This window comes from Antennarius striatus, chromosome 19 (assembly GCF_040054535.1).
Source record: "Antennarius striatus isolate MH-2024 chromosome 19, ASM4005453v1, whole genome shotgun sequence".
Taxonomy (NCBI): domain Eukaryota; kingdom Metazoa; phylum Chordata; class Actinopteri; order Lophiiformes; family Antennariidae; genus Antennarius; species Antennarius striatus.
In genome coordinates this window covers 12,293,948-12,319,533 of record NC_090794.1, presented here as the reverse complement: position 1 = coordinate 12,319,533, position 25,586 = coordinate 12,293,948, and the positions used below count along the sequence as shown (strand labels likewise).

Genomic DNA, 25,586 nt, shown 5'->3' with positions numbered 1-25,586 from the left:
TTTTCGATTATGCTATTCTAGTATATGAAAAAGGACACACTCATTGTAATATCACACCAGTGTTTAGGTAATCAAAAGTTTTATTACCCTTGCCAAATAGTGTAGGAACAGTCGTACAGTTGTTGTTACATTGGTTCAAACCCTTGTTTCTGAAGTCAAGGGCTCTTCAGTTTTTTTTAAGCTTTGGGGTCCATCTTAATAAAATATAGGTATAATATTGACTTAAAAATACTTTTTCTTGTGTATATGTAAGAATTACTAGTTAACATATTGATAACTGCTATGACACCAGCACTACAAGATGATTAATCTGAATTGTCCTCTGCTCTGGTGTTGCAGTAAAACCCAAAGTTAAGAGAACCTGAAATGCTCAAAGCAGCAAGACTAGGAGTTGACTGAAAAGGATGCAACATGGCAACAGTCTGTTATGCCTCTAGTCAAAAACTGTAAGAGGGACAGTTTTAAATGTTACCTCTGACATGACAACAAAAAGCTGATATTTCATCGTAACTTTTTATACTTTCAACAAATCTAAGGGAAACTACATGAGACTTTTTAGGCGTGTGGCCAGAAGGGCTCACACTTGGAATGCATAATTTCATTGCAGTGACTACAGATGAGTCACATCCTTCCTATAAAGCAGTAAGGCAGAGTAATATTAAGCAGCATTTATTTTTAAATCCTTCATCAAGAAGACCCGATGAATCAGATTGTTTCAGAAATAATCAGTAAATTATTTTATCTATTTTGTACTTGGACCAAAAGAAAAGTCCTCCAACACAAGCTGGCTAAAAGCTACAGTGTGACGGGATGTAGGAAGCAGCTTTAATGAAGTAAACCAGGTAAAAAGGGGGCAAGACTTGCTGTGAAAGCAAAACATTTTTCTCTGTTTGAAAAGAACGTGAATAAAAGGAAGAAAATCACATTTTTTCTGTACAGTAATTAAATACAATTGAACATAAATTTTTTTACAACCTAATTCATTTCTTTTGAGAACTGTACTTTTAATTTTCTCATTTCACTTAAACTCCATGAAGCTCCAACACCTTGTCTCATCCCACTATATACCTCTAGGCTCAAATCACTGTGGACACATCAAAAATATATGACAAGACGCCAAACCTTCCTGTAGTTATAATACAAGAGTACCAATATCACTCCTACATCCCATCTCTTTGTAACATTTCTACAGAAATATTCCAACATGAGAATTATGAGGTTCCAGTCAAAGGGAGCAGACACATCACTGTGTGTCCTGAGACGTCCAGTTATTCCAGTAAGTTTTACAGCGACAAGAAAAAAAAAAAAAGAACTTCAAGTATAATGGCTCACACCCACACACACACACACACACACACACACACACACACACACACACACACACACACAAGCACACACACGCACACGCACACACACACACACTATGAAATGAGCATTCAATGCTCTGATTACAGGACACTAGCATCCGACTGAGTATGTTAGTGGGTGTGACAGAACATCACAGGACCACGGTCAGCGCCAGAGGCAGGCTTGTGGAGAGACTCATAACCTCCGTGGTGACATTTTAAGGAGATCTTGGAGATGCCAACATTGTGGAAATGGTTGCGTTGCTCTTCTGTTGTAGGAGTGCGGCAACATTTAGCTCTGAAATTGTCTTAGCTGTGATTTTGCGAGCCATTCCTTTGGAAAAGCTCTCTTTTGCTCCTCGGACCATCTCTTGTGTCTTGTGGCATGGACTCCAGATGGTCTGACAGGAAGTCAAGCAACATCTAAAAAACAAGGACAGCAATGGAAATTGTCACCTGTTATGAAGTCAATGGAACACAAGCTCACCGCTGACTTTTTCAAACTGCTCATTTCAAAATTATTTTAAAAACTCACTGCATTTGCACTGCTAGTGGGGAAACTGAAGGGATGTACTGACATTTCATAAAGCTACAGTTACAAGAATAATACTTTTTTTCATATTATAATGGAGGTTGACGGTTCCTGACTTTATTGAATGAGTAGAATAAATATTCTGTGAGTCAGCAAGGTTCCTACAGTTTCAATGTCTGTGTTTGTGTGTGTGTGTGTGTGTGTGTGTATCAGATAATGCAGGAGATACAGGAATTACATAATCGTAAGGTTAAAGAGAAAGTGTGTTGTAAAAGTCAGGGTAACATTACAAGAGATGCAGTAAAACAAAGGTTTAAGAGCACAACTTCATTCTTGCTCTGGGTGATATATTTTAGTTCAGTATTATTAAGTGTAGTACAGTATAGTATTCCATAAGAGGGGAATTTCCACTGTTACCAGTCAGAATAAATTAATAAATTTATTCACTTATTCTTAATAAATGATAAATACATGTCTGTTAATTCCACCTCCACATCAGTGGAAGTGCTTAGATTTTCCACTTGAGAATGTAACTGAAAAGCATTTGATTAAATCCTGATGTCCTGTTAAATCTTTTAACGTCTACACCACAATTTCATAATGCAGGATTCTGTGTCAAGCTACAATACAACCTTGATGACATCACTATGACATCATGAAATGCTGTCGTAGGCTAGCTGGAAGATCAAGTTTTTCAAGCAGTATCAGTTCCATCAGGTCAGAACCAAAGCTAAACCCGAGCGGGGATGCTTACGGACCTGGTTCCTGCTGGGCTGATATCTGCTCTAGTCCACCCAGAGGCTTTAGAACACCATTTTCCCTGAAGGCGACACGAGAAACAATCTCCTCCTCTTCCTCACGCTGCTGCTCTTCTCCCTCAGGAGGAGACAGTCTGGTACGTGAAGGAAGAACAATCACCTCTTCGAACTCACCGTTCTCCCTGCAGGGAAAAAAAAAAAAAAAAGAACAATTTTATAAATGTTACCTCACTGCAGTCAGATAAACTCAACGAGTTGATTTACCTCACCTCTGGTCGGGACGGCTCAGCGCTGCCGTGTTGAGGTCTGGGAGGGGGTCAGGTTGGCGACTGATGCTATTGTGTGACGGTGACTCGGTTACTGCAGGTGAACGTGGGGTAGCTGTTGATGAGAAATGGCATCATGGGAAAGGATTATGGATTTCTTTTCAGGCATAACAGACGTTACCTGTAGTTACCTGCATTATCTCCATTCCTGTTAAGAACGTCTTTCTAGAGGAGGGAAAGACACCAAAGAGAGACATTCAGGAACAAGGTCATCAATCACGGTTAGTCAGAGACAACGTCTCAGACGTTACCTTCTCTGCCGTGTCTGAACGTCTCGTTCTCTTCATGATCTCCTCCAGACGCTGGTGAAAGAAGGGACTTCATTTTCACTGTGTGCGAAGAATGCTGTGAAATAAATAATAAATGCATACGTTGAAACATTTCACCTTTTTTCTCTCCAAGCGTTCGGCTTCCTCTTTCTTGAAGTGCTTGTCTCTCTCCTGTCTCAATCGTTCTGCCTCCTCTCTTTGTCGAGACTCCTCCTCCTCTTTCTAAAACACAAACACACATGCTTTTGTTTTAATATCAGACTGATGGACTTTGGAGTTTTTGCGCTCAGTTAAACCTTCTCTGACCTGTTTCTGAAGTTTCTCTGCTTCCTCTCTCTCTTTCTGAAGCCTCTCTTCCTCCTCCTTCCTCTCCTCCTCCTCCTTCATTTGCCTCTCCTCTGCTTGACGTTGAGCCTCCTCCTCTCTCTTTGCTCGCTCTTCAGCCTTACGGCGAAGCATCTCCTCCTTTGCCAGCCTGGATAGCAGAGGATGTAGACACACACACACCTTCATCACCAACCATCTCCTTGCACTCTGAAAGATCTCATTGTTAATTTCAACGTCAAGGTACCTCGCCTGCTCCTCCTGCTGCCTTCGCTCCTCTTCTTCTCTCTCCCTCTGTTCACGAGCCAGCCGGCGATTCTCAGCCAAGATGCGACTCGCTTCCTCTGGATCTGTGGTGCCTGCTGAGGGCTTGTGGGCTGGAGGACTGCTGATACTTTCTAATAGTCATCACAACCGAAGTTAGGATGTGAAGATAAGAAAAAAACTCTTCACATTACAGCTAAAAGTAAAAAGAAAACTTAAATAAAGCATATAGAAATAGGGATGAAATAGATAACTTCCTCGATGAATCATTACATTATAATTAAATTATGAATGAGGCACAAAGGAATGATAAAAATTGAGATGAGGTAACTGACCGTTTGCCGCTGTCTGTTCACCACTGGGTTTGTTTTGACCCACTGGTTGAGGCCGAGGCTGAAGAGGACTGAGGACCAGCTCTCCCTTCTCCTCTTCTTGCTTTCCAGTGGGTTGGGGGCTCTCAGAGGTGGACCTGATAGGACGAACATTCCCAGGATCCTCTGGCCCCAGAGACTTGAGCAGCTTGGGGGTTGGAGGTCGCCCTGCTGACTTCTGTGGAGATCTGATTGAAAGAAAGCAGCATTCAGCTATGATTCTACAAATATCTTCCCTTTATTCAAAGGTTGTAAAACAAAAATAACTTGACAATGTATAGCACACTATAAAATTTGCCAGAACCTCATACATTTGTTGTTTCAGGTTCCTGCTCCCAGAAATCCAGAATTGCAATCTGCTTACGCATCTCTTTTCTGCTGGCTGTGTTCTCCTACCTGCCAGAAGGGGCTGCTGTCACTTTGCTGTTCCGCTTGCTTAGGGAAGAGGCGAGCTTGTTGGGGGGCAAACTAAGAACAGGGGTCAGCGGGAGTGAAAGGTTGCTCCAAGACTTCCTGACATTGTCCCCGTCTTTGTGCTATTAGGAAAGGAAATTTTAAAAAAAACAACGCTTAGTCAAAACGAACAGGACTTTCTTTCAATCTAATAAAAATTCAGGTAAACCAGAACCAGATTGTGTCTCTGCTGACATTAAAGTATCCACAACGTGCCACACAAGGTAATCAGGTGTTACAGAAGGTGCCCAGACTCAGGTGCCCGACCGACTGACCGATGGTCAGTAACAGGATTAGACTCTGACATCCTTCCTCTGACTGTGTGTAACCACTGGCACAAATCCAGGACACCAAAATAAAAAAAAAACCTCAACTCCTGTTTTTACTCTGAGAGCCCTGATTCACATTGATAATTAGCTACAGCAAACAGTATGTAGACAACTGTAGCTGGATGATCACTGATATGTTGGATTGGACCTGCATTATTCATATGTGTGTGTATCTGGGTCACAGTGTGGAACATAGAGAACAGACGATGCCATGCTACGCAGACCTTAATGCTGTAAACTGTGACACAGAAGCAGGCAGATGGATAGAGGGGAAAAAAGGTGTGCGTGTGTGTGTGTGTGTGTGTGTGTGTGTGTGTGGTGCAGAGCCACACAGATACTCTGGTGTATTGAATATGACATAACACAAAAATGATGTGATGTAAGAAATATGTCAGGTGATCACAGTATCAGACACATTAAAGTAAATACTGTACCCTTACATATAAGATTCTGTAGATCACATGTGTCAAACTCAAGGCCCGGGGGCCAAATGTGGCCCGCGAGGGCATAAAAGGTCATAGTATTTAAAAATAACTAGGTCAAAAGTGTGCTCTTTACAAAAAATACATCTCCCACAATGCAGTAATTCAGCCCATTCTAACTTTGACAAAAACAATTTGAACTAAGTTAATGTCCTAACTTGTGTCTGATGTCATTTTTCTTTATTTACTGGATAGTTTGATCCTTGATTGATGGAGTTCTGTGGGTTTAATAACCTCACAAATTAAAAGGATTTATGTTAGAACAGAGAAACAAACAAAAATAGTTTTTATGTGTAACTGTAATGTGTGTACCTTGACTAAGTAATAAATTCAGGGTTATTTAACATTAAGGAGTAGTTAATTTATTTTTCATTTATTTTACATTGCATTTAGTCACATTTATTAGTTACATCTGGCCCTTTGAGGACAGCCATTATGCTGATGTAGCCCTCGGTGATAAAATGAGTTTCACACCCCTGCTGTAGACATTCAGGTGTGGTTCCACCACATGACCCACCTGTGTGGAGCCAGTGGTCCTCCTGCGGACAGTCTTTGATGAAGATGAGGCCGCCTCCCTGCTGAGGCTCCTGTCGTGGCTGCGGCAGTGGGGGAGCGGTCTTGTCTGCAGGGTCTTAAAGGACATGGAGCCCATGGGTTGGCAGGACACTGAGCGAGGACACACAGGCATGGCTACGGTGATGCACCAGGCGAGAGGTCAAAGTGTTTTCAGGAAGGTGTGCAATAGGCAACGAGAGGATTTATGGAACGCCACCAAAGGTTTGATGTACAGAGGTTGAAAGCAAGACGGACAAAGGAACGAAAAGAGGACAACAAATGAGTTAGTGGATGAAAGATGAGCGCAGGAGGGCCAGCGGAGGATTAGGAGGAATGAAAAGAAGATATATGTAATGGTAACAGAGAAGAAGAGAAAGAAGGTATTAGTACTACTGATTGGTAGCACACTTTTACTGCAAACATCACTTGGGAATAAATATTTCATGTAATGCTATATTCAGTAGGTTTAATCAGAAAAAAACATGATCATATTTATATCTAAAAGTTCTCATACAAAAATGTTCCATGGTTTAGAAAATCAATCCCTGCTTTAAATATTCCCAGTGGTGGAAGCATCTCTACTCTGGAAGAGTCATTTAGTCAGAATAAACTAAAAGTACACATGCATTAGACACTTAGTGGAAGAGAGAATGCTTTAAAACACGTGAAAGGGTTCCTTTCACGCACTGCAGACGATACAGAATGTGTGTCAAGGAAAAAAATGAAGTGTTGCATAGAAGTCAGTGTGAGTCGACACGAAGACGCAAAAACTGACAGCAGAGGGAGGCAGAACGATAACGACACGAATACTGTCTGAACAGCTTAGTTATATCCAACTGTGTGTTTGTGTAAGTGTGTGTGTGTGTGTTTGCATGTGTGTGTGTGTTCCTAAAACAGCTCTCAGTGCCTGATACAGACTGGTGAAGGAAGTTTCAGACGCTGTAATGCTCTAAGAGTTTTCCAAATCTGATTAACAAACCAAAAGTGTTTTCAAGAGACCAGCATATAAGCGACAAAAACACTCTGAGCTGCGATTCCCTCAATCGTGTGTGTCTGGAAGCGTCCCGTATCACTGTCTGCTGACATCACGGAACCAGAAGGAGGCTTTGATGTGGATTATTGATCTGTGGACGTTACCTGTTTGCTCTCCAGACAGACTCATTGCACTGCGGCTACGAGCCATGTAGGAGTGTGTTGGCTGCTGTAAACGGTTCACCACATTGCTCTCCCATGGCGTCAACGGAAGACGACGCAGGCCTGGACACAAACCCACACACACACACACACACACCTGTTTGTTTCATTACAGTTTAAACCGCCTTCTGATTATCCTAAACAATCAGTCAGAAAACACGATGCATATTTACTGAATTGATCACCCCTTTCCACACAATGCCCAGCAGTCTGGGCGAGGTTTGAGTTGAGTGGAAGTCATGCACACCTACCCCGGCATACACCAGTTTGTTAATTATGCAAAGAGGCAAACACACCAGTGACACACAACCCGTGAATAAACAAACGAGGGAGAGTATTTGAAGAAAGTAAAAAAAAACCAAACAAACAATGCAGAGGAAAGGACATAGCGCATGTTCATTTTAGGAAAAAGACTGTTTCAAAGTACATGACAGTATCAAAAGCTTTGATGCGAGTCAGTTAGACTATCTGGCCGTGCAGGATCCTTAGTGACCAGGCAGGGATATGAAGCCTATTGCCCAGTGCAACAATTACATGATATTTGTGATAAACTTTTCAGTCTCCTTTAAGTAGAAAACCAGTTTATCAGTGAAAACATGCAGCCTTGGTTGCTCTGATATGAAGCAGCGCACACAGGTGGAGGTTTAGAGCGAGAGGTGAAGATACATATGGGCTGGAAACTGCAAAAGAAGTGGTGTTGTATCTACACTGTTTTTCTTTTTCAAGTTACAAATGGTTTCAGAATGCCTCATGTCTGTTTGACTTGTCTAAGCAGCATATAAATCGCCACACGATTATATTTTATGCCGTAAATATGTACTTTTGCTTCTTTCTCACATAAAAAAAGCCATTCAGTGTTCCCACAAAAACAAAAAGATTATCCAAGCGGGATTAGAGAAAGGGGTCACGCTAGAGGGGTGAAAAATGTTGATCTCACTGATGAACGCACAGAAAGGCAAAGGCATGCACATGTTCTGAGATTATAATACGTGCTGTTTACACAGCAGGTCTCACAATATGTATGGACGTCTAAATGCTCTGTTTGGTTATCAAATAATGCCATTCTGGTTTAAAACATATCCAAGGACAATCAATATTTTCTTAAAGACAGAAATCGATAATCAGAACTGTTTGTTTGGAATTTTGCAACACTTTCCAGCCCATGATCTTCTTACGTCACATTAATGTGTAATAAATATCATGTTGGCCAAACTTAAAAAAAAAAAAGACAAAAAAAAAAAAATTCAAGCAAAAACTCCCAGACAACACCTGTGTCTTTATGCTGGGTGTTCTTTCCTGGGTGCAGGTGGGGTTTGGACTGAGCTTTGTAAATGTGGGGGGAGGAGGCCGTTCTCATCTGTAAGCCTGTCAGCGACACATAAACATCGACACGACATAACCAAAGTGTTAAAACAGGCTGATGAAGATACACTGCAAAAAGATAGACGGTTAGAAGCGATTGAGTGAGATGGGAAGAACAAAATCACTCTCCTATCTGTCTGCTGAATACGAAAGACAACAGGAGCGAGATAGTTCAGGATTAATACTAATAATAGAGAGCAGTTAGCCCGTTTCCATCCGAAGGTAACTGAATAAACCAGCCACACAAACGTTTAGGTGTAAAAATAACAAGCAATAATCTTAGAGATATAACGTCACGGGCTACTTCTTAACTGGGCACAACGACAGCAGGATTGTAAATTCTAAGCGACACCAAAACTCTCATAAAACCACAACTCGTCAATGATACACCTAAGTTTTTGTATGGACTAAACAAACATATCATCATATAAGTGTCGTATCTCATTACGGCAATGAAAGAAAGAGCATTTAGGCTGCCTTGAATGTATCATAAAATAAACTGAAAAGACACAAGCTGGCCATCAAAGGTTATCAAGTGGGTGTGATAAAGTAAAGGTGTGTTTCTTTCACCTCTGTCTGGTGAGTGCAGGAGTGTTGCTGAGGATTTGGAGAGGCGCTTGGTAATAACAGAATCTGTGTGTTTGGACAAATTCATTGTGGACAGAGAACGCCTGTCAGCATCTGGAAACAAAGGAGATGATGATAAAAAAAACAACAACAAGTCAGTTACATGTAGAAGAACAGAGACCATGAACAGGAAGGAGGAGCTAGGGAAAAGGAAGGAGTAGTCTAGTCTATTTGGATCAAGCGTGGTTAAATGTGTGAAAACCAACACATTGCTAGAGAGGGAAACATTTCCTAAAGTTAATTAGTGCTAAACATTCTCAAAAATCATTTAAAAAGTAAACTAAAATGGTTTGGATGAATGATTCTATTTTGGGATATAACCTGTATTCAAACAAGGATCGCTACGTGCAAACAGAAACTAATCTCGCCATCCATCGGCCTACATTTACACTAAGCCAGTGACGATGGCGTCGTACGGTCACAGCGCTAGAGCTAGCAGCCTAACTAACGCAGTGCATTAATATTCACATTGGGTGGTCATTCCGTATCTGTGGTAGGGACTGAAAGCACTCTGCACGTGCTGCAGCCCAGCAAGGTCGAGTGGATAGAGGAAAGCCGACTCGACATAACCTGGACCGGGAGGGGAAGGGACAGCAAAAGAGAAACAAGGATGATGGGAGAACAAGAATCAGGGTAAGAGAGAGAGAGAGAGACAGTTTGAGAGGGGAGGGGAGGGGAGAGGTGGATCAGGGTGTGAGTCAGCAGTATCAACAGAAGGCAGGGGATCTGAAAAGTTCCAATACAAATATGGCAGAGAAATAGTGACACGCACAGGCAAACACAACAGACACACAGTCAGATGTCAGGGACAGCAGATCTCAAGATATTCTAATGACTGAATAGGTGCTGATGGTTCATGTACCAGCTGCTGTGCTCGGAGTGTTGGTGTGCATCGTCCCTCCCCAGGACCACCGGTTGGGCTTCTGTTTGGCTCTCTGGCTCCTCTCCACCGTCCGACGCATCACCGCCTCATGACGAGCCTTGGGTCACAAAAACACCCAGTGATCACCCAGCAGCACACGCTAAGAATTTACACAACACTGCCCTACCAGGAAATGGCTGTGCTGAGGCTGGAGTATCATTATTAGTTATACCAACACCTGCTGCTCAAGCCCTTCTAAGACCAGAACATCGTTTTCTAGGTGGGTGCAATTTCACCTCATTAAATAATGGTGACATGGAAGCTTAGATTTTTGAGCTACATACAGGTATGTATACTTTACACACTCAGTCACGGACTTATACAGCCTTTTTTTTTTTTTTTTGCAGCATTCTGCTTTAATCTGAAACAGGCCAGAGGTCATTTCATTGTAGACTCTCAAGGTTTACTGTAAAGTTATTAACATGCAGCGAGTCACAGTCACAGATCTCTGACTCATCACTGCTTCCAGGTTCATTACATTAACGCCCTAATTAGAGTGTAGCTTCTGTTTCCTCCAGGTTACAGTGACCAGAAGCATCCACTGCATCCCTTTGGTCAATGGAACATCATTCACAAATGGGTGATCTTTTAATACATATAATGAGTAAAACCTCGGAATAATGACTGAAGTTCAAACTCCAACTGGCTAATGAGGGGAGGGCCGTGTTGGTGAGGGGCTGTGTCTGTCAGACCTTGTCCTCTTCCTGTTTCTGCCGTCGTTTCTCCTCCACGGCAGCCCGCCTCTTGTCCTCCTTCATCCTCTGCTCCTCCAATCTTCTCCTCCTCTCCTCCAGATGCTTCTCATAGTGCTGCTTGGCTCGCTCCTCACGCTCCTGCCATTGGGCTTCTTTGATAGCTGAGGCGTGGCGCAGCACATACACACAGAGGTTACAGTGACCTGAAGTAGTTCTTCTCATTAACAACTTACACTGTTGAAGCTTGTCTGTGCTCCATTATGAATGGTAAATACTCTAATATGCCTTATGAAGAAAGTTTGTATCTCAAGCATTGGAAAAAAATAAAATTAATCCCAACCAATCAAAAAAGTTCAAAATACTCATCTCTCAGTCAAAGAACTGAGATGCGAGATGAACAGCAGCACATTAATGATTGATTACAGCCTATAGGCTTGTTTACAATGTAAAGGCAACATCACCACTGTCACATTTCATGTTTTTTTGGGATGCACCTACAGGTAACAGTATTGATCACCCTTCCCTAGAACAGAATTTGCAGTTCAGAATCGACCAGTTCAACCAGCTGAGTTTTTACCTAGCACATTGCTCTGGATGATGACATGTTATTGATTATGGACAATCAGGGATTTTGTATGTTATGTCCCCAGCCATCACTGTGACACACACACACACACACACACACACACACACACACACACACACACACACACACACACACACACACTCTACAACGAAAACCACACAACTCCATTGGTTATAATGACTTTCCAAACAATATTACCTAGTTCATAAAGGTTTTTAGTCACATTTGTCATTCATCATCTCGTCTCTTCGAAGAGTTTCATAAAACAAATGTCCAATGAAAACACTGCTTGATGCATGTACACAACTGTGTTTATGTGCCCACTCATAAGTGCTGAACTGTGTACAGAATTGCATGCAAACACACACACTGCACATTAGTGTGATGGGTCAGTTGGACAGTAGATCATGTGACATGGCTTTAGCTTTCAACACAAAGCGAATCAGTCAGACCCAGACGTCTGACTGCTGTACGACGTTCTCCATGGGACAAACAGACGGCGATTTATTATAACACAATTGTTACAGTATGTCTCTCACACGTTAATAAAAACACACGTTCAAAACATCAGCTTCCTTACATTCTGTCCCGTGGCCTGACCTATGATGAAACACTGGTGCCATGGCGACAGAGTGCACCAGGCCTCAACATAGACTTTATGTAACACCTCAGAAATGGGAACTTTACAGAAACCAGCCGAGTTCAACCATGGTGAGTGGAGGGGCATGCGAAAAGCAAAGAAAGAAAGAGGTATATTTAAGGCCTTTAACGTAACACGCAGCGTAAAGAATACACACCATTCTGTCTCTCACGCTCTCCCCGGCGCTCACGGGCTAATCTCTGTCTCTCATCAATCTTGTTGAAGACCGATGACTCTGCAACAGAAACAACTGTTAAACAGTAAAGTTCCATAACAGCTAAAACTGAACTGCTCCTGTGCTACTCAACATTATGATCCTTTTAACTGAAGTGAAACACTGCCTTGTATCCCAGTGAGGTCTACCTGTTTTGTTGGCAGCATTGTTACTCGGGCTGTTGCTAGCGGTGGTGCGAGTTGGGGTCGGGGTGGGGGTGGAGGTCAAGGTGGGAGTAAAAGTTTGCCCAGAGCCCACTGAGCCGGGGCAGGTTGCTGAAGACACTGTGCCATCTTCTGATTTATACTGCGAGTAAGACACTGGAAAAAAGACAAAACAGTAATGATGAATACATGTGAAAAAGAGGCAAGACAAAACTGTACTTCAGGAAGCTTCATCACTTTAATGATGTCTCAGGTAAAAACACATCCATAAAACATGTGCATAACCATCCACTCCAGTCATTGCACACAATGTATGCAGACTCACAGTCTGATGTTTAGATATGGTTTATCATAAAGTCTTGTGTTCAGAGTTCCACATTTATTAATGACTTTATATTTGTTATTCTAGGGTATTATTATTATTTCCTTTCCCCTCATGTCTTAATTTTCATTCATATACAGTATATACTTCCTGCTTTTATTTGTCTGACTGCTGCTGCATTCTGATAGATACATACATATATACTTTATTAATCCCAGAGGAAATTGCACAAATCCACTGCTCAAGCATTACATAATGAATAAATACTGGATAAACACCAGGAGAAAAAGAAACACTGACACCACAGAACATACCACAAGACATGCATTACACTAACAGACACATGCAGCACTAACAATGTTCAGACAATATGAAGGCGAATTTCCCAGTTTGGGATCATTAAAGTATATCTTGTGTTATTACGTATAATTTCCAATAAGAGAACACTGTTGTGTTTCTTATTCTTCTCCATCTCCACAACACAGCTTCTGCAAAAGCTCATGTAAAACAGTCCTTTGTGAAAACTGCTTTCCACCCATTACTAGCTTTAAAATGACACCTGTATTAAAAACAGTTTGATCATTTACATTGACTCAAACTCACTTCCCAATCAGAACCGCTAATTCTTATTCTTTAAACGTCAGAAACACTTTCCACACGTTGTGTTCCTGTTTAGGCCAGAATGGGACTCATACCAGCGAGGAGGATTAAGGTCAGACACTCGTAAATTTAAACGCTTCAATGTGAAATGTCACTATGTGTCACTCTGGACACGATGAAGATATGAAAACAAGCAAGAAAATGTGGAAATGTATAAAAGAAAAATTGAAGAGGCAAGTTATTTGGTTATTGAGTCATGTGAATTTTAAAAAAAATAACCAGATCCTAACCAAATGCTATGTGACCCAGCTTCAACCTGACGGTCCAGGTGCTGCGTCACTGTATCCAGCTCCGTTTATAGGGATTCACTGCAATCTGACAGGAAGCATCGTGAGCTAAAACTATTAATACTTTGCTCCCTGTGTTCTCAAACGTCCCCAGTGCGCTGCAGAGTCTCCACTCTGCTCAGCTGAGCTACTGATTAATGGCTCTATCAGACACAGTGACTTTCAGGTCAGCCTCCTGAACACAAACACACAGCTTCATGTTCAGACTGATGCAGAAACGGATAAGAATGACCCCACTAAATATCCAGGGACTAACAGTTTTTGATTTGGGAGAAGTTCACATCGAGTGTAAATAACGCAAATTGAAGGAATTGCACATGCATTGTTTAACACCTCCTCTGTCTGGGTGCATGGTGAGGTGCGAGGAAGATAATTCTCCAAGGAGATCTGTCCCAGAAAAATGTAAATCTAAATCAGGCCGGTCCCAAGAGCTGGACGGAACTGATAAACTACAACACATGGACTCATCCTGAAGGAGCACACGCTACACACCCTGTTCTACAGTCTGTGAGGAGCAAAGTACACGTTTCATTTTCACAGCGGATGCTCTACACTGACGTAAACACAATGCGCTTAAGCTCTTTCAAGTCACAATCAATAGTTGAAAATTTTCATGTGCTGCAAAATTCACTGCTGTCACTGAGGTTTGTATGATCAGTCCAGCCTATGAGGTATTTATGTTAACAATGACACTGCATTAAGCTACATGAGCTACACTGCATATTCTATCAATTAATAGCGTGATCTATGTGTGACATAATCTTTCTAAACAAGATTAAATTAAATCAAAGTGATTTAAAAAAAAAAAAGAATCCTGAAATGAAATGAAATCAATGTTTGGGAACAAATAAAGCCATGGATGTCTCGTCGTCCTACAGATGTGAATTCAAGGTATAGAAGCTCTTTCATGACCTTCATTACAGCAGATACAGTTTGTTCCATCAGGAGGAGTTTTGTATTCCTGCAACAAAGAAGAAGACCAACATTTGACTTATTTCCTATGATCGTGTTTGGCTGCAGAAAGTGTAATGTATCTATGCTTCTCCACCTTTAGGCTATGACATTTTTATGACTACTCCCAAAAGAGCATATTGGACAAAGAAATTAGGTCATAGCTGCAGAAGTATTGCATGTCACATTTTATGGGTCATCTACAGAGGTGTGTGCACAAGGATTAGCAGGTGTACCCTCCAACAGCCTTGGAACTGGTTTCATAATGGCTATTGTTACAACAGGAAAGGCTGGGCTGGGTCATGTTACAAAATGCTTAATCTTTGGACTAAAATCATTTTCCTATAACAAAAAATTAACTCGTATAGAGAACATTATATTGTCCTGCTATCAAATATTACACTGGAATTTTGTGAATGGCAGGATCTTAGCAAGATAAACAGAAAAAAAACCCATACAAGTGGTGAAGACCTGAAGGCAGGTCCGGGTAGGGAAACTTCTAAATCCCTGAAACGGGGAACAATTCACGTCTTTGCAAAGTCTAGCAGAGACACACAAAAATACAACAGAAGAAAACAGGATGGCTGTTGTCTGCTCAAGACAAAGAAAAAAAACATGCTCCACTGACAAAAAATTCATAACACATAATAGAAATATGAGGGTATCTGCAACAGGAAGCAGTAATACTGTACATGAGGAATAAAGACAGATGGAGCATACATGTGGCGAGGGAACCAGTGATAACAGACGTGAGGATTAAAGCATAAATGAAATATAGCATGTGCAAAAGAACCAATGCGACTAACATTAACGTCACTCTTTTGCAGTATGATGTTCCTGCTTTACATCCCTTGATCACAACATCTGCACACGTGCCACACAAGATATTCTCAGTTAAATGGATGTCAAATACTGCATGTCAGAGATGGTGTGTGTATGTGTGTGGGTGTGCATGCGTGATATACCCACCCGCTGTGCAGCACGTGGCTCTTTCAGACCAATAAACAGCAAATGTCACATTGTGAATCTGCCTGTCCATACCCATCAGTAATCCCTATTCACTTTACACAGATGTCATTATTGATGCAACCATCATTACTTCTATGTTCCAAACATTCTGAGCTTTTCCTACTCAATGATGAAAAAAACAAAACAAAGACTGATTCAAAAATAGACTGACTTTGAATGAACTAATAAGCTGAAGGGTATCTAACACCATTTTCCCAGACACACTACTGTACATCAAACTGGGAAGCATTCAGAAACCACAAACTCAGAGACTAAATGTCCACCAGAGGAGCTCTGTGTCTCTGTGACTTTTCCTGTGACACTCACTCCTTGATGCAATGTGGCTACACCTGTGGCACACCTTCCTCTCCTAAACAAATAGAGCAGGAAGTGAATAATGACCATCGGACATTGTGGGCCTGTAAGTACCTCTGTCACCAACGATATCTAATGAATTGTTTTTTGAATACCTTTGAATATACATCACTTCATATGTTTCTGAGAAATTGATAAAAGAGAGAAACTTTGATTAAAAAAAACCCAAACAACCTTTCTGATGAAGCCAGAATTAATGCAATAGGGATGTTCTGTACGAAGAAGAGGTAAGCTGAGGGCAAAGGACATGCTTTGAGGAACCCTGACTGAAAGAGTGTCTTAATAATGCTCTATAAGGAGATGAAGGAATGTCTTGAATGCAGGTTAACCTAAGTCTGATTTGGTTAATAAACTCCATCCTAATTCCAGGTAGTCGGGTCACAGCATCAGCCTGACAATTCATCATTTCAGTGCTCCGTCTTCTCAATTAAGTTTCCACTAAGTGAAGTTTTCCATTTCCAAGTGAACAATATTTCATCATCTCCCATTCTGCCTCTTCCATCTGCATCCATCTGCTGTCATTAAACAAACACACCCTAAATTACAGTGAGCTTATTTTATTGTGCAAACAGTCATGAAGCAGCCTTTACAAACACACCAAGGATAACTTTATTCAGCCCACAGAGAACATCCAAAGATCCTGGCCACATTTTGTATAATTTATAATGGGAACTTCGACCACATTTTATCAATGCCCCCTAAAAATTGCATGGGAAACTGCTGCAAATACAAGGTTTGAGGTGCAAAGGTGCAAAACAACAAAATTCACAGTGCAAAAACTCAAAATGTCTTCTAATGTTGGTAGACTGTATAAACACACTCATTTTACAGATAGTGAATACAAATATCTATAAGAAAAAATAAAGCTGAATAAAAAAAGCTGATAAAGCTGAATTTCTATACCTCTGATATCAAAGACATTTTTCATTTCAAATTCAACGTGCAGGACAGGTAATAAAACAGTTACTCACAGATTGCACTGAACCGTACTTTGGTTCTACCCTGCATCTCGTTCAACATGAGCTGATAAGTCACCAGAGTGAGAGAAGCCCTGGGATCAAAAGTCTCTACCTGGACTCTGGCTCATGATTCCAGGATGCCAATCCCAACATGAGACCAGTTTAACCCCAGGTTTGCGCCTCACTCACACTTGCTGGATCAGAGGGCAACCGCTCCAGAAACATCCAACACAAGATAAGCCCAAAGCCAAAGTCCATGGTGCGTTGAGGGAAAACGACGGACAGAGTAAAAAGAAGAGATTTTAAAAAAAAAAAAAAAATCAAAAACACGACCCGAAAGTCAACTCCAATGCAGGGAAAGCAGGATGGGAGACAGACAGAGGGGTCGCTTTTTGTCAGCGTGGCTGTCGTTGAAAGGCGACTGGCTGTGAGACATGTTGTGGAGACTCTCCAACCCCCATCGTTTCGTCCCTAAGTGTGTGTGTGTGTGTGTGTGTATTTGTCAGAAACAGAGTGAGACATAGGGAGAGGATGACTGCTTAATCTCCCACTCCCTCCTATAATACTGGTGTGTGTGTGTGTGTGTACGCGTGTGTGCGTGTGTGTTTGTGTGTGAACCCGTTCCCTGCCCCCAATCTATTTCCCTTCATTGGCAGTCAGATTAAATGTTCAGAGTTTGAGATTAATGCTGTGCTGTCCAGGCCAGCCTAAAGCAGGCAAACACACTGTGTGGCTCCTTCCTCCTCTGCAGCCAGAGAGGATTAGCTGATGCTAATGCTAAGCTAAATGCTAAATTCCTGTCTAGCTCACCAAGGCCTACAGAGCAGGTGCTGGAGCAGGGGGGGGGGGGGTGCTGCTGATTCTGCCTTGCTTTCTCCACGATGCTCTGAAGGTGGGCACAAAGGAGGTTTGCTTAACAACTGTTCTTTAATACAAACATGGAACTACATCCAAATGTGCGTCAGATGACAAATCATGAAGACAAAACAGAAATGCATATCAGTGTAGAATCGGTAGGCATTGGACACGGTACAAGATCTTGAAGTCAGTATTTTGGTTTCTGCAGTGTGAGTGCTGATCAATAATGTTTAAGTGGGCTTCTGTTCCATACAGGTAAAGTGTTCACTTCATTTCCCACAATCCTCCTGGTTGATGCACTTTTTTATTAATTATTTAAGTGCATTGTTCAAATTGATGTTTAAGGTGCTTGGTCCATAAAAAAAACAGTAAGAACATTATTACATGAATTCTATCCTGTACTTATTATTTAGTGCAGAAGCAAGAGTTTGAAAATAGAGCAATGACGTTTAAAGTAAAATTAAGTTATGATTTAAATAAGAAACCATCAGTCAGCTTCAGGTTCACAGCGACCCAGAGAGGCAGAATCAGTCCAGGATTTGTCTACGCACATACTCAGTCAGTTTTATACACTAGAAGTACAATTACGCATTTCATGTAGCTTTTTCTTTAGAACTGGGCCGATAATGTGACACAAAAACATTCTAATCAACAATTAAAGAAAAAGTAACAAATGAATGAATGAATTTGATAAAGGAATCAATTAATGAAACCATCAAATCAAACTAATCTTTTGTTTTAAGGTTTTGAAACTTCTACAAGAAGTAAACAATGTTTTATGCATGTTTTTGCTGACTGATGCCTCACAGCTGGTTCACACACACACACACACACACACACACACACACACACACACACACACACACACACACACACACACACACACCTGATCCAAATATTTATACTCACATACTCACACAGATACAAATGTAATCGCTTTAAATTAAGCCAAAGGTATCAGATCGTGCAGTCATTCTTCATCGCCCCTCTCCATACCTCTTTTCTTCCTCTCGCACGCATGTCTCCCTCTAGGGAACTCCTCTTCCTCAGTGATAGTGAAGAGTGCAGGGACTGCTGTACGACTGCCTCTGTCCCTCAGCCTCCACTTGTTCCCCCGGTAACCGACTCCAGCTCCACGTTGCTCTCGTCCTCTCCTATCTGGCATCACCCCCCTTGATGCTGAACCTGAAAACTGTGGCTAACTCAACCTGCGCCCCCACCCCACCCCCATCCCACTCTAGCAGCGGGGGGCTGGGAAGACAGCAGCCGCAGGAGGATGGAGGTGGACGGAGTCACCCCTGAGAGCCCCCTGCTCTTAGAGGATGTAAACAGCTAATGGCTATGGATAATAGCTAACTCCTCTAGATGATCGTAGCTGCTGGATCTGAGGCAGAGTTGGAAACATCGAAAATAGACCACAGCTGCTCACTGCCTATGATGGAAGTACCAGGCATAGAGACAGAGTTTAAGAGGCAGAGTGTCAGAGAGACTGGGCTCCTCTAGTCTGGCTCAGAAAAGAAGATTTAATCCAAAAGATTGGCTCTGTAGAGAGTTGGAAGAACTGCTCTTTTCTCAACTCCTTCATTCCTCAAGGGATGCTGCTGCTGCTGCTGGTGCTGTCGCTGCGTGTCCATCCCCACTTCCTGTCTCATGCTAGGCTAATTTGTGAAATGAAACTTCACATCACATCAGTCTCTGAGTATGCACACACACACACACACACACACACACACACATACACGAGGGGTGCAAGCATATGCACACACCAAACCAAACAAGGCATCACTTAATCTTCCTGTGAGGAAAGGGTGTGTTTAAAGAACACAAGCCACCATCCCCCCCCCACCACCACCACCACACACACACACACACACACACACTCTAGAGAGCCATCAGCTGTTTGACATACAACAGTAGTAATATTAGTATTAGTAATATTAGCCTGCAAATCATGTCCTGCTGGCTTAACAGGAACAGAGGAACCAATGTGCTTCAGTTACGCTTCTATGTCGCATGATCAGTGTACTGAACGTCACAGCAGGAAAAACAGAGGCTGAACGACTTCAGTGGAGCCCATATGAAAACCAGTAATATCAAATATATTACCAATCATTTGTTTGCTTTGGTTTGTTGTGTGAGAACTCATGTACTACACACACACACACACACACACACACACACACACACACACACACACACACACACACACACACACACACACACACGACTTTATTCTGTGTGTGCTCGTATGCATACACTGGCCAACAGAGGGATGAAGAGAGATGTTCTCAAATATATCCTTGACTGAGGTTCGCAGTTTGATGTGTGAAATTTTCCCCATAACTAAATAAAATAATAATAAAATAATTAATAATAAATAATAATTAACAATAAAATAACTAAAATCATTTAATCCATTCCAGCCTTGTTAAAAAAAAAGTTCCAAACCTCCTAAATTACGAAAAAACATTTTTAGCAACCAATAGACATGTCTGCTTACATAATGATATGTATGTCGAGCAGCTCGTATCCCAAGGTACTACTGTACATAAGTGTGTGTGCGTTTTTGTGTATATATGCACACACACATTACACGCATAAACACAGTAGGGGGTTAATGCTGTCCAATCGCTGTGCAAACATCATGCTGAACAAAGTGACATAAGCTCATAAATGCGTGTTTTACATCCACAATGCAAATACACACGGAAATTAAACCAGTAGGACAGCGGAAAATAACCAACCAACAAGCTGATCTGAGACACAATCACTAAAAGGTGTGTTATATCCACATCTTCTTGTAGTTTTCCTTGCATTTAGCCTAAAAAAACAATATATCAATGGAAACTACTTTATAAACAACATCCTGTAGGTAAATCATAATTCCTTCAAATATTTATTAGAGTCCTTTAATAATAGACTCCAGCTTCGGGACACACGCTGTGCAAACAGACAGGACGGTGTTCATGAAAGAGCAATGTAATCTTTGTCCCCGCAGGACAGAGTAACGCTGTAATCCTACACTCAGACTTAACCTGGATAGTCCAAGTTACACACCCTTCTCACACCCCATGGGCAAGAGACACAGCGATGGGAACGGATGGAATATTTTTATTCTCGTATTAAAACCAACACAGATACGTTTTTTATAATTCTTACTCACACATTCAAGAGGTTTTCACCAGACATGCCACTTTCATTAAAAAGGGATGATTGTTTTTTTATGTAACTGCACTAGGATTGTGACTTTAGGCCTAAATATAGCATTTTAAAAAACTATAACGTACTCAGACACAAGAACGTCAATAATAATCTCAGCAGAAGTCACAAATGACATTGCATGCATATTTTCATAATTTGGAAGTGCTATTTAAGAACATGACCAAAAAAACCTCATTTTTATGTTTTTGTTATGCAGGTCAGACTGTGTAAAATACTGCAAACATGTGTTAAAACTATAACAACTGCATCAAAAACAGAGCCAAAAAACTGCTGATGACCATTACAACACCCGTGGTGTTAGCAGGGACACCAACACACATGAAGTTGATGAACTGACGAGACATAAGGGACCAGGAAATGATGACATTAGCTCTGGAGCTGACAAGGAATGTCCTTCCTGCCACTCACAGAATGTCAAGACAACACTACAGCGGCTGATTCACATCAGTTAAGGTGTGACAAAGAGTAGAAAGGCTCACGACTCACTATAGAGCAATACCCAAGAATCTCAAGCAACTTTAAAAGATGGCTTTGAGCCAGTTATGTCGGTTAGATGAATCGACAAGGTGTGTTGTCATGAAACCAAATGCCATTTAACGAAATGGTTAAAAACTACTGGAAAATACCCTGCTTGAAGGGATTAATGTAGAGTTAAACCGTGATGCATTCAAACCTGGTATTATGACCAAGATCTACGGTGTCATGTGGGCGCATCACAAGAGAAATCAAGTCATGAACTGATAGAGAAAGAGATGTTGAAACAGATTTTGGCACAGAGTCAAAGAGCAGACATCTAACAGCATTCTGTGCATCCGATTCAGCTTCACTGTGGTGGTAAAATATGCAGGTGATTGTGTACCTAAAAGCTCACAGCAGTATGTGAATATGAGATCAATAATGCATATGGAAGGAAGCCGTTGGTGGAATCCTACAGCAGAACTGGAAGCTTAAAGGATCATGTTCTTGTAAATGAAGGCAGAGATGAACGGTCGTTAAGAAAAGATTCTACTCGGCTGCTTTTCTCTTCCAGTGAGCACATGAGCTTTAAAGAGCTAGAGCGCTCTCCTTGTAGCCTAAACTTATAAATACATTATTCAAGCATATTGGTAATTCCTGCTCTTGCTGTCACATGCTGAACATCACAACAAACCTTCATACTCTGTTATTATTCGGTTTTGTGTAGCTCAAAAACAAGGCCTGACTAGACTAGACAAACATGTCATACAACACACAGACAAACCATGTTGGTGAGCTAATAATTATGTAAAATTTAGGATGAAATGAAACCACCCTGACAATCATCACTCTCTGATTTCCACCATCAAATCCAAAGAAAAAAAACTAGAAAAATAAAAATCTTTTTGAAGACAGACACAAAAACACTGGAGGACATACACTGTAGACTTCTGTCAAAGCCATTGTGTCTAATCCACTGTTGTATCATCACACCCATGGCATAGAAAAACTATAGTGGTGTAGCCTTTTTCATTAGGGCAGAATCTACATTCCACTGTTACTATTACACTATTAAAATTTCCATATCAGAAGAATGAAAAATGTTTTAAAAATGGAAAATAGTTAGGGTTAGAGAAGTAGAATCTGTGCACAAATCCAACTCAAAATGTTGGAAACTTTTTTCTCGATCTCCAAAATCAGCACAAAATTATATCAATATGTTTTCACAACTTTTTAAGGTATCTTGCATACACAATAACAAGGGAATGGGAGTGACTGTGGGAAATCATAAAACCTACTCTGACCTGAAGACTATGTAAAGATGGTGAGTTACATAACTTTACCATTGTCAAGTGTATTCACACCAGTACGACATTGATTAAATCATTCATCAGCCCCCCAACAGCAAAAGGCTAGAGTTCAGTTCAAAGAACAACTGGACTGCTGTGACGCCACTGCGTCCATGACGTCACATCACCTTCTGCACACCCAATGTTTCATTATTAAATAAGACTGATGTGCGACCAGAAATAAAACCGGATTATCAACAATGATCTTTAGCGCCATCACTGGCGACAAGCGGTCATTACGTCGATGCCCTCAAATTATGACCGCTCAGAACTGACCAACCGGTTTAATTTTAATAGTAGAATCATACACATTTATATATTTATGGGTTTTTTTTATATTAACGTTATATAAGAGCAAACAAACTTTTTAAAAAAACAAAAACAAAACATCGATCTAAGATTAATTGTTAATTAATGATCATATTTCAACTTTTAGGTCACAGGTGTTAAAAGTTATACAATGTGAGAAAAGTCGGGGGTTAACAAGCCAGTCCAAAGTAGCGGCAGAAGAACACAGGTTCTAAAAGACAGCTGACATAAGGATATCCTGAAGAGACGTTATAACGCCTGCTGTCCATTCCATGAGTTCACCTGTCACGTCATCCGGAGGGAGCTTCACGACGACTTGACTAAATGTCAGCAACAGGTGTTTCTGACAGCACAGGGAGACCGAGTTTGACAGAAACAAGAGGAACGAGGAGAAAACTTTAAAAGTCACTTCATCCCGTACAACAACCCGTGTCTGAGTCGCTCCGGGGAACCGGCTGGGTGAGTCCGGTCGTTAATCCGTCTCCCGTGATCGCGTCTCCGTTTGTCTTTAAACGCGAACAAACTCGGCCCGAACTCCTCCGCCGGCCAGTGCGTGTCGGTTACAATTGCTACAAAACTTTGTTCGTCCAAACTTTTCCGTCGGTGGGAAACTCACCTTGGGACTCGGGAGGTGATGCGTCGCTTCCATCCTGGTCGGCCATTTCTCCTGACGTCAGCTGAGGGCCGGAGGGATCAGCGGCAGGAGGCCGACGGAGCCGCCGACACGCCGGGCGAACCTCCCACAGACAGGTGGGGGGACGACCCGACGGACGCTGATAACTAATCCTGTCTGGACTACACATTTACGGTAGATTTATAATCACACACACACGGGTAAAATAAACTTTTAAGTTTTCACCAACATTTTTCCATATATTTTATGAAATTCACCCTTAATATGAACTTTATCAACTATTTTATAAGCTGTATTGCCTACCTAGTAATACATTGTGAATAATCGTTAAATGTGCAAGTTATACTTGTTAAAAAAACTAATAATGTTTAATGCTAAAGTTTAATATTTCAAGTTTAATAAACTTGAAATGAAGTGGAGGCGTTTAAGTGAAACTTCATACTGTGTTGAGTGTAATGCTGCCACCTACTGGCCACCTGGATACATGCACATCACGGTGGTGAAGGCAACAGCCCAGCTGTGGACGCACATGGACATTACACTGACGTGCGGTGAGGTTCATGGCTGGTGAGGCACTGATCTCATCATAATTAGATTTACAAACATATGAACCTACAGTGTAGCTTATTCACCATTTAATTATCAATAGTGAGTGGGTTATTTTTCAAGTCTCAGAGCAGAATTATTTGAGTTATTTACACCTACAAACTGTAAAACACAAATAAGTACATTTGATTAAGAAATACGTTATGTTGTTACCTACATGTTTGTTTATATGTTACGTTTACTTATAAATGAAGTCCATGCGCCGCTCCTTCTGCACAAAAGCAGCGAAAAAAATTATAAAGTAAGGCAAGGCGAGCTGAAAACAAATGAATTGCTGTAGTTTGCTTGTCACTTCTTCTACGGCCGATGAAGAGGACTCCTTGGCCGAATCCCTGGGATCACCAGCGCCCCCTACCGATGAGGCACGACATCATCGTGCCTCAGGTAGTGCCTTGTCACAGTGTCTTTATCGTGCCGGTCCCAAGCCGGGATAAATACAGATGATTGTGTCAGGAAGGGCATCTGACGTGAAACTTTTGCCAAATCAAACATGCGGATCAAATCTATGACTTCCATACCGGACCGGTCAAGGCCCGGGTTAACAACGACCACCATCGGTGCTGTTCACCTACAGAGTGCCGGTGGAAATTGGACTACTGTTGGTCGAAGAAGGAGAAGAGGAAAGGGTGTTCGTAGGAGGAGAGAGAAGAGGAACGCCAAGAGTATCGGACTGAGAGTAGGGACGTTGAATGTTGGAACTATGGCAGAAAAAGGTAGAGAGTTGGTTGACATGATGCAGAGGAGGAAGGTGGACATAGGGTGTGTCCAGGAGACCAGGTGGAAAGGTAGCAAGGCTAGAAGTTTAGGAGCAGGGTTCAAGTTGATCTATCATGGTGTAGATAGGAAGACAAATGGAGTAGGAGTTATCTTGAAGGAGGAGTTTGTTAGGAATGTCCTGGAGGTAAAAAGAGTGTCGGATAGAGTGATGAGTCTGAAGCTAGAAATTGAAGACATGATGTTCAATGTTGTTAGCGGGTATGCTCCACAGGTAGGATGTGAGCTGGAGGAGACATTCTGGTTGGTCTTTGATGAAGTGATGCAGAGCATACCTAGAAGTGAGACAGTTGTCAAATTCTGATTTCTTGAATCTGAAACCTTTATTAGGCCGTTTTGCAAAATTTGAAAAGAAAAAAAAAATATTTTGATATAGTTTTTTCCCTTTTTATCATAAATGATA

At 41.5% G+C, this 25,586-nt stretch overlaps 1 protein-coding gene across 8 annotated transcripts; it reads right to left on the bottom strand.

The window, feature by feature from the left end:
- Positions 1 to 93: 93 nt before the first annotated feature.
- map7b (microtubule-associated protein 7b) lies at positions 94 to 23,907 on the bottom strand. 8 transcript variants are annotated; one of them, XM_068343176.1, is made up of 20 exons: positions 23,786 to 23,907; positions 12,399 to 12,569; positions 12,193 to 12,270; positions 10,807 to 10,970; positions 10,055 to 10,172; positions 9,661 to 9,762; positions 9,136 to 9,246; positions 8,473 to 8,568; positions 7,147 to 7,266; positions 5,972 to 6,144; positions 4,587 to 4,726; positions 4,155 to 4,378; positions 3,803 to 3,953; positions 3,538 to 3,706; positions 3,349 to 3,453; positions 3,214 to 3,264; positions 3,094 to 3,127; positions 2,906 to 3,017; positions 2,637 to 2,818; positions 94 to 1,769 (listed from the first exon to the last, which is right to left on the bottom strand). In XM_068343176.1, exons 1-20 carry the CDS (start codon positions 23,829 to 23,831, stop codon positions 1,759 to 1,761), a joined length of 2,358 nt encoding a protein of 785 aa, XP_068199277.1. In that variant the 5' UTR covers positions 23,832 to 23,907; the 3' UTR covers positions 94 to 1,758. The 8 variants fall into 8 exon arrangements, with proteins under 8 accessions (XP_068199277.1, XP_068199276.1, XP_068199278.1 ...); XM_068343175.1 differs by lacking the exon at positions 23,786 to 23,907 and adding an exon at positions 16,988 to 17,045; XM_068343177.1 differs by lacking the exon at positions 23,786 to 23,907 and adding an exon at positions 16,988 to 17,044 and having other exon boundaries at positions 5,972 to 6,120.
- Positions 23,908 to 25,586: the final 1,679 nt, after the last annotated feature.

Bases quoted from the DNA above. Each gene is read 5' to 3' on its own strand.
- map7b (XM_068343175.1), bottom strand. From the start codon at position 17,036: ATGTTGAACGAGATGCAGGGTAGAACCAAAGTACGGTTCAGTGCAATC. The intron at 9,763-10,054 runs GTACATGAACCA...CTCCCGGTCCAG, and splicing joins CACTCCGAGCACAGCAGCTG to GTTATGTCGAGTCGGCTTTC. The intron at 3,454-3,537 runs GTCAGAGAAGGT...TTTGTGTTTTAG, and splicing joins CAGAGAAACTTCAGAAACAG to AAAGAGGAGGAGGAGTCTCG.